This window comes from Thamnophis elegans, chromosome 16 (assembly GCF_009769535.1).
Source record: "Thamnophis elegans isolate rThaEle1 chromosome 16, rThaEle1.pri, whole genome shotgun sequence".
In the NCBI taxonomy this organism is placed as follows: Eukaryota; Metazoa; Chordata; class Lepidosauria; order Squamata; family Colubridae; genus Thamnophis; species Thamnophis elegans.
In genome coordinates, this window is record NC_045556.1 from 36,830,635 (window position 1) to 36,842,856 (window position 12,222).

At 43.8% G+C, this 12,222-nt stretch overlaps 1 protein-coding gene across 1 annotated transcript in view; it reads left to right on the forward strand.

The window, feature by feature from the left end:
* Positions 1-11,594, forward strand: part of ARRDC1 (arrestin domain containing 1) — a 34,346-nt gene extending 22,752 nt beyond the window's left edge. The window contains exons 4-8 of the mRNA XM_032233364.1: positions 1,614-1,768; positions 2,991-3,173; positions 3,864-4,040; positions 7,387-7,801; positions 10,049-11,594. Of these exons, the coding sequence (XP_032089255.1) occupies positions 1,614-1,768; positions 2,991-3,173; positions 3,864-4,040; positions 7,387-7,801; positions 10,049-10,113 (995 nt within the window). The 3' untranslated portion in view covers positions 10,114-11,594. The remainder of the gene's footprint in view (positions 1-1,613; positions 1,769-2,990; positions 3,174-3,863; positions 4,041-7,386; positions 7,802-10,048) is intronic.
* Positions 11,595-12,222: the final 628 nt, after the last annotated feature.

Here is a 12,222-nt window from a genome sequence, read left to right on the forward strand (position 1 = left end):
GCTTTAGAAATAAACAAATTAGCTTTAAACTGATAGGCCAGGCCGTGTAATGGTTCCAATGTCGATCATTTTAAGTTTGGGGCAAAATGAAATAATTGGCCTAAACCCCAGTCTAAAGTTGGATCATTGCTTGGTTTTCTTTCTTTCTTTCTTTCTTTCTTTCTTTCTTTCTTTCTTTCTTTCTTTCTTTCGTTCTTTCTTTCATTCTTTCTTTCTTTCTTTCTCTTTCTTCTTTTTTCCTTCCTTCCTCTTTCTTTCTCTTTCTTTTTTCCTTCTTTGTTTTTCCTTCCTTGTTTTTCCTTCCTTCCTTTTTCTTTTTTTCCTTCCTCCCTCTTTTTTCTTTTTTCCTTCCTTCCTTACTCTTCCTTCTTTCCTTCCTTCCTTTTCCTTTTCCTTTCTTTTTCTCTTTCCCTTTTCACTTCCTTCCTTCCTCTTTCTTTCTTTCTTTCTTTCTTTCTTTCTTTTCCCTTCCTTCCTCTTTCTTTTTTTCCTTCTTTTTCCTTCCTTCTTCTTTCTTTCTTTCTCTTTCCTTCTTTTTTCCTTCCTTGTTTTTCCTTTCTTTCTTTTTTCCTTCCTTCCTTTTTCTGTTTTCTTTTTCCTTCTTCCCTCTTTCTTTCTTTTTTTCTTCCTTCCTCTTCCTTCTCTCCTTCCTTTTCCTCTTTCTTTCTTTTTCTCTTTTCCTTTTCCCTTCCTTCCTTCTTCTTTCTTTCTTTCTTTCTTTCTTTCTCTCTTTTTCCTTCCTTCTTCCTCCCTCCCTTCCTTCCCCTCTTCCTCTCCTGAGTGAGAAGCAACAGTAGAATAAACAACCCCTTCTAAATAAGCAAGTTTGGGACTACAAAGATTTGCAAGAAAAAAAGTATACAGAGAGATCAATTTTTCTTGTCATAGCGTAGTCTACGCCTCTCCAGAGCTGTGTGCTTAGTCAATGCAACTTGCAGAAAAAGCCAAATTTTAGCAAAGAGCTGTGGCATTTTATCATGTGGAATTAGAATTAGTTAGTCCTACGGGGCATACTGATTTTTAATTTTTGCAAGATCGATGTCCCTCTGCTTTTTGGGGGGTGGGGGTGGGGTGGGAGCACAGCTGGGCTTTACTACACGCATTCAGTCTTCATTTTGTTCGGGCCAGGAGAAAACTGTGCGTTTTTTTTGTTTCTTTAGAACAGTATACCCCTTCCTTGTCTTTCTTCCTTGTCAGAGTTTGTTGCAGAAATCACATCCAGAAAGCATACACAGATAACTGACTCAGCAGGATTCATTAACTTCTTTACATACAGAATGTGTAAATGTACAATACCAACAGCAGATTCTTCCTACGTGGTAGAAGTTACAGGCAAAACACAGGCAGAGGAGAGATGGGTTTCAGAGTTCAGCGCTTAATACAGACGAGACCAGATTAGTTTAGTTTTAGAGCTGAGCACAGAGCTAAGCCACGCCCATGCTCCTTGATTAAGTTTCTGTTTCTGTTTCCAAACAGCTCCCATTGGCTGACTTAGTTGATATGCCTATTCATTGGCTGACCTTGTTTACCATGTCTTCTTCCAGTCCATGAATATTCTGACATTCCTGAATATATATTCTTTTTTTCCCCACCTTGTCTTCCTCGGAAATCAGCCTCAGCCCCCACCTCTTTCGAAGGTCCTTTTGGGAAGGTGATGCACCAGGTGAAAGCCGTCATCGAGACCCCGCGGTTTTCCAAGGACCACAAGTGTCACAAAGTCTTCTATGTTCTCTGCCCGCTGAATCTGAACGATATTCCAGATATTGAGGCAAGTTGGGGAGGGAGGTTGCTGACCCCACGCGGTAATCCACTTTGATTCTTCCCCCCCGCAAAAAACATTCTTTTTTATCGATGCATTTTTTTAAAAAAACATAAAAGTCTGAGTAACTATATGAACAGGGACGCGATGGCTCAGTGGCTAAGATGCTGAGCTTGTTGATGAGAAAGGTCGGCAGTTCAGTGGTTCGAATCCCTAGCGCCGCATAATGGAGTGAGCTCCCGTGATTTGTCCCAGCTTCTGCCAATCTAGCAGTTCGAAAGCATGTAAAAAATGCAAGTAGAAAAACAGGAACCATCTTTGGTGGGAAGGGAACAGCGTTCCGTGCGCCTTCGGCGTTGAGTCATGCCAGCCACATGACCACGGAGATGTCTTTTGATAGTGCTAGCTCTTCGGCTTTGAAACGGAGATGAGCACTGCCCCCTAGAGTCAGGAATGACTAGTACATATGTGTGAGTCCCAATACCGGGACTTGCAAATTGAGGTTGAGCGACTGTGGAAAAAGAAATCGAGTGTTGTCCTGATTGTATTTGGAGCCCTTGGAGCAATACCCAAAGGGCTACCTCGCTATTTGGAAATTTTAAATTTACCTGACTTGAACATTCTGACTCTACAAAAAACGACTCTACTTGGAACAGTTTATATCCTCCGACGTTACCTTAACAGTTCCTAGGTCCTTGGTTAGGACTTCAGCTGTTGAGCTACCAACCAGCCCCAAAGGCTGTGAATCTCACCAAAGATTAACCACATAGTAGTAGTAGTAGTAGTAGTAGTAGTAGTAGTAGTAATAGTAGATGATAATAATAATAATAATAATAATAATAATAATAATAATTCCTCCTCCTTCATATTATTATTATTATTATTATTATTATTATTATTATTATTATTATTATACTTTCTTCATTAAGCATGAAACTCAGTCAACTGAACATTCAAAAATGCACCACAAATACCATTGACTGGTGCTAATGGTTGATGCGGTTTGCTGCCAGCATCCTAGGTATCAACCAAGTATCTTAAGATGTATCAATGTATCTTCTTCTTCGTCTTCGTCTTCGTCTTCGTCTTCCTCTTCTTCTTTCTTCTTCCTTCTTTCTTCTTTCTTCTTGGTTGGGAGATTACAGGAACTGTGTCAACATGCTAGGAGTTTCTTCAGCTGATGTCCACCCAGCTGATCCAGCCTCCCTCTTTCTGTTTCACCCCCCTGCAGCAATGCAACACCAACTCCATCACCAAGAAGTTCAGCTACAAGCTTGTGAAAACGGGAAACATTGTTTTGTCGGCCACCACCGATCTCAAGGGTTACACCGTTGGGCAGGTCATCCAGTTGCGAACAGACATCGAGAACAAATCTGGCAAGGACACCGGCACCATTGTGGCAAGTCTTATCCAGGTAACCGCGTCCCTTGAAGACGGCATTGGGGTGCCAAGTTGGGTTGGAGCGTGGCCTTGGGGAGTTCGGTCCTGCCTTTCCCTCTCAGCTGGCTCATTGATTCATTCATTGTATAAATGAACCTTGAGATGGATGGAAGAGTGAATGGATGAAAGAAAGGGTGGAAGGAAGGAAGGAAGAAGGGAGGGAGGGAGGAAAGGAAGGAAGGAAGTGTAGAGGGAAAGAAGGGAGGGAGGGTGGAAGGAAGGAAAGAAGAGTGGAAGACAGGACGAAATGGTAGATAGAAGGGAGGAGAGACGGAAGGATGGAAGGAAGGGAGGGAAGGATGGAAGGAAGGAAGGGTGGAAGGAAGGAAGAGTACATGGAAGGAAGGGAGAGACGGATGCAAGGAAAGGTGGAATGAAGGAAGGAAGGGTAGATGGAAGGAAAGGAGGAAAGGATGCAAGGAAAGGTGGAATGAAGGAAGCATAGATGGAAGAAAGGGAGGGAGGGAGGAAAGGATGGATGGATGGAAGGGTGGAAGAAAGGAAGGGTAGATAGAAGGAAGAAAAGCTTCATGGATGGGTAGGTGGAGGGCATGAGATTCTATCATAAAACATGAGCTGAGGCTCATGGAAGGGAAGCTTATCTGTTAATAAATTATTTTCTTCTCCCCTTGACCTCCCTCCCTCCCTACTTCCCGGCTGCCAGAAAGTGGCCTATAAATCCAGGAGGTGGATTTATGACTTGAGGAGCATAGCAGAAGTGGAGGGCTCAGCGGTGAAAGCATGGAAGCGGGCGGAGTGGAAAGAGCAGATTCTCGTCCCTGCGTTGCCACAGTCCATCCTGCAAGGCTGCAGTCTGATCCACATCGATTACTACATCCAGGTGAGATCACATCCCTCTTCTAGCATACATGGTTGTCAGGGGGGATTCCCAGCTGAGAACCTCTGGTTGAAAAGAGGTCATTGGTGCTCTCTGAGCTTGGTTGTTTTCTTGTAGACATTTCATTACCCAACTAGGGAACATCATCAGTGCTAGAAGGGAGGAGGAGGAGGAATGAATAAGGGGTCCTCCGTGCTCTCTGAGCTTGGTTGTTTTCTTGTAGACGTTAAATAGCAATAGCTCTTAGACTTGTATAGTGCTTCACCATGCTTTACAGCTTTCTCTAAGTGGTTTATAGAGTCAGCCCCTTGTCCCGAACAATCTGGGTCCTCATTGTACTCACTCCGGAAGGATGGAAGACTGAGTCAACCTTGAGCCGGTCAGGATCGAACTTCAGACAGTGGGCAGAGTCAGCCTGAAATACTGCATTCTAACCACTGTGCCAAGAAGGAAGGAAGGAAGGAAGGAAGGAAGGAAGGAAGGAAGGAAGGAAGGAAGGAAGGAAGGAAGGAAGGAGTATTGAGTATTGAGTATTGAGTATTGAGTAATTTATTTATATGCCGCCCTTTTCCCTGGGGGGACTCAGGGCGGCTTACAACTCGAAAAGGGAGGGAAACAAACAATTAACACATAAGACAGTACATCATTAAAAGCACAACATTCATACCATTCGGGTGGGTTATAGTCTTTAAGGAAGGAAGGAAGGAAGGAAGGAAGGAAGGAAGGAAGGAAGGAAGGAAGGAAGAGCACTTAGACTTATATACCACTTTACAGCCCTCTCTAAGCAGTTTACAGAGTCAGCCTCTTGCCCCCAACAATCTGGGTCCACATTTTACTCACCCCAGAAGGATGGAAGGCTGAGTCAACCTTGAGCCTGTCAGGATCGAACTCCAGACTGTGGGCAGAGTCAGCCTGTAATACTGCATTCTAACCATTGTGCCAAGAAGGAAGGAAGGAAGGAAACAATAGCAGACTTATATACCATTTTACAGCCCCCTCTAAGCAGTTTACAGAGTCAGCCAATTTGCCCCCAACAATCTGGGTTCTCATTTTACCCACCTCGGAAGGATGCGAGGCAGAGTCAACCTTGAGCCGGTTCAGATTGAACTGTTGGCAGTCGGCAGAATTAGCCTGCAATAGTGCATTCTAACCACTGGGCCACCACAGCTCTTTATGAACTCTTTTTTTTAATTTTATTTTATTTTTTATTTTTTATTACACAGACAACAATGGGAAAGGGAGAAGATGGGGGGGAAAAGGGGGGGGGAGGGGAAATCCATCTTCACATACAATATGTCGTTTGATCACAGGTGCATCCCTACTAAGTTTATACATCCCGTATCTCTCTGTTGTATATTTAATAAACACCACAATAAGCTAGGGTTTAAAAAAAAGAAAATAAATAAATAAAACAAGAAAAAAAAAGGGTGGGGGGAGGGGGGGAGGCCAAAAAGGACAAAAAAAAGTCCAAAAAGGAAAAACAAACAAACAAAAAAAAACCATCATCACATGGAGCATGTCGTTTGGTTACGGTTGTTTTAACATCTACATCTTCAAATAATATTTACCATCTCAGATATTTCCTCTAATGTAACTAAAGGCCTCATTTTCCTTCTACAATATATATTCAGTTAACATTTGCATTGTTTTCCCCCAGAGAGTATACTTCTATTTATTGTTAACCTTGCATTTCATACCTTCAAACAGAGATCTTATTCCTTCATTGTTCAACAAGGCATCGCTGCCTGTATATACCAGTTTTCATTTGTTCCCCTATTAGAATTGTCTTATCAGCAGCGAAATATCATTATAGTAAGTTCTTAACCTTATACATTATATCACCAGACCTTATATTAGTACTTCCTTATATCATTGTTGAATTATTTCACAGCATAATTATATCATCATTTACTTTTTCCAACTAAGGCATAAGTGTATCATTTTTCATTTCCAAAATTTTGTTTTTTTTCCCTTAGCCATTGATAAAACAAGTCCCATATCTTATAAAATTGTTCATCCTCTTGCTCTCTAATTTCAAATGTCAATTTACTCATTTCGGCACAGTCCATTATTTTTCGAATAACTTCTTCCTCTTTTGGTATTGTTTCATTTTTCCAGTTTTTTGCAAATACAATTCTGGCTGCTGTTAACACATTTACAATCAAATATTTTAAGTCTTTGTTGTAGGTTTCTGGTAAAATTCCCAATAAAAAGACCTCTGGTTTAAAGTCTATTTGTTTGTGTATCATTTTCTCCAACCACATGTGGATTTTAGTCCAGTATCTTTTGGCTTCAGTGCAAGTCCACCACATGTGGTAGTATGAGCCAGGTATCTGGTGACATTTCCAACACTTTTCTGATTTATTCTTGAACATTCTTGCGATTCTGGTCGGGGGTAGATGCCACCTGTAAAACATCTTATAGAAGTTTTCTCTATATGCAGTAGACATTGTCATTTTGTAATTTTGAGACCACAATTTCTGCCAATTCTCTAAGTCAATCCCATACTTAAAATTTTTTCCCCAAGCAATCATGGTTTCTTTAACTTGTTCTTCATGCAATTTAAACTCCAATAAATATCCATATAGTTTTTTAATTACTTTTTCATCAGTACCTGTTAGAATTTTGTCTAGTTCAGTCATTTTATTATAGAGACCTTTAGTTTTTCTATCTTCATTATATCTAGATTGTATCTGTACATATGAATACCAGTTCATTTCCATCCCTTCTTGCTTCAACTCTTGACTAGATTTGAGCTCACCCTCTGTATTCAATAATTCTATATATCTAACTGTTTGTTCCTTTTTATGTATTATCGGATACGAGAATGCTTCAATTGTTGATGTCCAGACTGGAATTTTTAAATAATGTAATTTTTTAATCTTTTCCCAATTTAACAACAACGCCTCCCTTATATAATGTCTTCTAAAATAACCATGTGGTTTAGTTCCCTTATACCATAAGAAAGCATGCCATCCCAACAGCAAATCGTGACCTTCTACGTTCAATAATCTAGAGTTTTTTAATGATATCCACTCCTTAATCCACATCAGGTTTGCTGCCTGATAGTATAGCTCCCAATCGGGTAACCCAAAACCTCCTCTTGATCTAACATCTTGTAGTAATTTAAGTTTTATTCTAGCTTTTTTCCCTTGCCAAATAAATTTCAAAACTATTTTATTTAAATCTAGAAAAAAAGTCCTTACCCAGTCTGATTGGGATTGTCTGAAACAGATATAGAATTCTAGGTAAAATGTTCATTTTAATTGTAGAAATTCTTTTTTTAGTGGATGACTTAACGGTGTTAATGAGAATGTCCACCCTCCTTATTTTTTTTTATCTTCCTCAGGTCTCTCTCAAGTCCCCCGAAGTCTCCGTCGCGATACCCATTTACATCGGGAACATCCCTGTCAACCGGATCCCCAGGAGCCCCTCCCACTTGGCCCCCAGCATTCCCTCCCCTGTGGTCCCCAGCGCACCTCCCGAAGAAGAGGAAGCAGCCGGGGGCTTCTCCCACCCCATGGACAATATCTCAATCCCGACCAAGAGCCATTCTCAACACCAGCCCTTCAGCTACGCCCCGGGGTTGAGCTTCCCAGAAGCCAGAGTGGAGTCCGAACCCATCACCTCCCCCAACCGTCCCACGCTCTGCTTGTCCACGGGGTCAACGGTCCCGTATTATGCCGAGGGTGCCATTGTCCCGGTGGTCACAGCCAGTTCTTTGATCCTACCACCCGAGTATAGCACCTGGGGTTATCCGCACGGTAAGCTACTCCTGGGTTGGAAATGAATGATCTGCTATGGCCCGCCAGCGGTCAGCAGAGCTGGCACAAGATTCGGCCAATGAGGAGGTTGGGGAGGAAGATGGACCAGTCCTGGAGTCTGGGGAAGGCTCTGAGGAGGGCTCTGTGTTGGAGGCAGAGAGGAGACCAGGGCCATCTGACAGTTATCAGCTGCCTTCAGAGTCAGACATCAATTCAATTCAATTCAATTCAATTCAATTTATTAGATTTATAGGCCGCCCAATCCCAGAGGACTCTGGGCGGCTTACACAGAACAAGAAAAGAAAAACAAACAAAATAAAAATAAAGATTTAAAAATTCTCCAACATACATACGTACAGATTGGGGCTGGACCCTACATAATAAGGTCAACAGCCCCAGGCCTGCCGGAACAGCCAAGTTTTAACAGCTTTTCTGAAGGCCATGAGGGTGGGTGATGTCCGGACCTCTGGGGGTAGCTGATTCCACAGGGTCGGAGCAGCCACAGAGAAGGCCCTCCTCTGAGGCCCTGCCAGCCGACACTGTCCGGCTGACGGCGTCCTAAGGAGGCCCACCCTGTGGGATCTTAGCGGCCGTTGGGAGGTATGCGGCAGTAGGCGGTCTCGCAAATACGCTGGTCCTGAGCCATGTAGGGCTTTAAAGGTAATGACCAACACCTTGAATTGCGTTCGGAGACCAATTGGCAGCCAGTGCAGCTCGCGGAGGATAGGTGTAATATGGGTGTATCTCGGTACACCCAATATCGCTCACGTGGCTGCATTCTGGACTAGCTGTAGTCTCCGAACGCTTTTCAGGGGTAGCCCCATGTAGAGCGCATTGCAATAATCCAGGGGTGACAAGGGCATGAATGACTGTTTGAAGTGCACACTGATCCAAGTAGGGCCGCAATTGATGCACCAGGCGAACCTGGGCAAAGGCCCCCCTGGTCACAGCTGACAAGTGGTGTTCCAGTATCAGCTGTGGATCCAGGAGGACCCCAAATTGCGGGCCCTCTCTGAGGGGTGTAAGTTTTCACCCCCCAGGATCAAGGATGGACTGTCTGAACTGTCCTTTGGGGGCAACATCCACAGCCACTCGGTCTTGTTGGGATTGAGTACGAGTTTGTTTACCCCCATCCAGATCCTGACAGCTTCCAGGCATCGGCACATCACATCCGCCGCTACACTGAGCTGGCACGGGGCAGATAGATACAGTTGCGTATCATCTGCATATTGATGGTGAGGCAGATGAGCAGCTACAACAGCTAGTCTACTTCTGGAGGGAACTCATTCCACTGGTTAATTGTCCTCACTGCCAGGGAATTTGTCCTTAATTCTAGATTTGATCTACTTTGATAAGTGTCCATCTATTCTTCTTGTCCTGCGCTCAGGTGATTTGGAGAATAGCAGTGCTCCAATATCTCAGGGGCTGCCACAAAAAAAAAGAGTTATTCTCCAAGTCAAGCTATTCTCCAAAGGACAAAAGCCCAACGGGTGGAAACTAATCAAGGAGAGAAACAATTTAGAAATAAGGAGGAATTTCCTGATAGTGAGAACAACTAATCAGTGGAACGGCTTCCTTCCAGAAGTTGTGAATGCTTCAACACTGGACGTTTTTAAGATGATGTTGGATAGCCATTTGTCTGAAGTGGTGTAGGGTTTCCTGCCTAAGCAGGGGGTTGGACTAGAAGGCCTCCAAGGTCCCTTCCAACTCCATTATTCTATTCTATAGGCCATCCTACTCTTCTTTAGGCTTAGGGTTAACAAACCCTCAATTATTGGCATACTGCTATCATGTTCCCCCTAGTCCTTCTCTTCTTTAGACCGGACCTACCCAAATGATAAAGGGACACGGGTCAGTGGCTAAGATGCTGAGCTTGTCGATTAGAAATTCAGCAGTTTGGTGGTTTGAATCCCTAGCACCACGTAACGGAGTGAGCTCCCTTGACTTGTCCCAGCTTCTGCCAACCTAGCAGTTCGAAAGCACTTAAAATTCAAGTAGAAAAATAGGAGCCACCTTTGGTGGGAAGGTAACAGCGCTCCGTGCACCTTTGGGGTTGAGTCATGCCAGCCACATGACCATGGAGACGTCTTTGGACAGCGCTGGCTCTTCGGCTTTGAAATGGACACAAGAACCGCCCTCTAGAGTTGGGAACGACTAGCACATATGTGTGAGGGTAACCTTTATCTTTATCAAAATGATTCCTCAAATGACGGATGATGATGTCTCTTCTTCTTCCTTTCTCACCAGAGGCCCCTCCTTCGTACGAGCAGAGTTGTAGCAGCGCGGCCTCCAGCTTGAGTAACGACAACTAGGCTCTCTGGGCCGGCGATCCGAAGACGACCACGATGAAATCAGGAGAAAGGAACGGTACGCAGCGTCGCTCGGAAGAGGTCGAAGGCCTGCTGGCTGCCGTTCACCAACGCTACGGATGCTTTCTTACATCCCACCTGTGACCTGTGCTGCCTCTGTTTTGATGCTTTTTGACTCTCTAAAATACCTGCGATGCCTTATCGGGAATGGAACCAGAATCCAAAAAGGTGGAGGAAGCCTTCGAACATTTGAAGATGTATCGTTTTTCTGGTTTTGGAGCGCTGCTCTAGAATTCCCACCCTGGGATTGACTCTCTGGACAGTTCCACATTGTTCTCCTTCCTTGATGTTCTGGAGATGTTTCTAGAGAGCAAGGGAAATACTGTCAGAGAACTTTTTTTCGACATTCCCGTGATCCACGGACATCCTTTTTTCCCCCCTGCACAACTTAACGGTGTCAACAGGTTATCGTCAACAGGTCAATCAGCAGGAGTTCTTGGTGCCTGTATATTGTAGCTTTCTCAAAGTTGGAGCTCCGTTGCCACAGGAGAAAGATGGAAGATGGACACCAAGTTTTTTCCGTAGTGCCGAGCCAACCAAGATCTTTCGAAGACCCACGAAGCCCTAATGTGTTCAAGCCACTTCTGTTGGCCAGGATCCATTCCAGATAACATCTTCAGGGCATTAAGTCTCTGAGCATGACTCAATCCTCAACGTCTCCTCCTGAATCCTCCTGAATGTTGACTTTCCATCTGGTTGGTAGCATCTGACAATCAATCGCTTGTGTCCAATTTCTACCTCGGCCTTCCTGTTTTGAAACAAGATAGAACTTGTGAGAAGGGGGAGAGAGAGGGGGGGGTCGCGGCTCAAATGTACAGTATCTATCTCATTTTGAAAACAGAAACAAAGACCTTATATCTCCAGGACCTTTTGACCACGCTAGGACGTGGTCCTGATAGTCCCCTTGCCTGCACCATCAGTTTCTCTGCCTGGTGACCCCTGACCAATCGTGGCTGGTCAGTTATTTTTTAATCATTTTTTTTAAAAAAAAACATTTCTTCTTCAAACGGAAGCTTCCCGAGAGATGCTTCCTCCAACCTCACTGCTTTGATGATCTATCTTCTCTCAAAACATCAAAGTAGCTTCAGGTGTTTGGTTTGAGAAGTAGGGACCAGGCCTCCTCTAAATGCATTTCCTGGGACCTAAACCTGCCCCTATCTGATTTCCCTTTCCTTTCCTGTCGACTGTGAATTACTCAAGGGTTACAATCTTCCACCCTTTCGCAAAATCTCAGTTGCAACCCAAGTGGATGCCTAAATCCAATTCTTTTTTTTTGTAATAAGGTGATTGAAACCTCTCTCTCTTCTCCTGTCTTGTCTGTCTGTCTCTCTCTCTCTCGGTTTTCGATCGACCTGTTTCGATTGTGAGATTTTTAAAAAAGCGATTTTAATGTATTTAATAAATTATTCTGAGAAAAAAAAATTGCCAAAGGATTTGGTCGGTGCGCCTTCTCTTCCTCTTTTGATTCGGCTTTCCGTAGGTCTTGTGGTTTGGTAGGTTGGGGTGCATTTCTCCTTCAATCAGTTGCATCTTGAGTATCTAAAGCCTTGCCAAGTTTTACTTAAAGGTGCAGTTTTCTTTTTCCTGTCAACCCCACCCAGCTTGGGAGAATTCGTGGGAAGAAGAGAAAAATATTAATTTCCTTCTACGTTTCTGAAGCGGCTGAATCTTGGTAATATTTATGTAGATAATCCCTGTTCTCACCTAGGCGTCCCAAGAGCGTGAAGCAAACTTCTTGTCCCGACAAAAAACCCTTTTATTAATTGACTGTGAATTCTGCTCCTTCACCTCCAGCAAAGTCTTTCAAGGGAGGATTTACAGTCCCAGACCTTATCTGGCTTGGAGAGCTGCCAGGCTGATCTCTGCAGAACTTGGCCAGGAGTCTCAGAGAGTCACGAACCAATGAAGCAAACTAATTGTCTCCTGCAAACTCCACTCCCCTTTCGCTCCTCTTTTATTTCCTATGGGAGGGGCCATTCACCGTCCACCTGTGGCCTTACTCCCAAGTCGATCCCTGTTCTTTAGCTGTTCCCTTCATCTGGCAACTCTGTG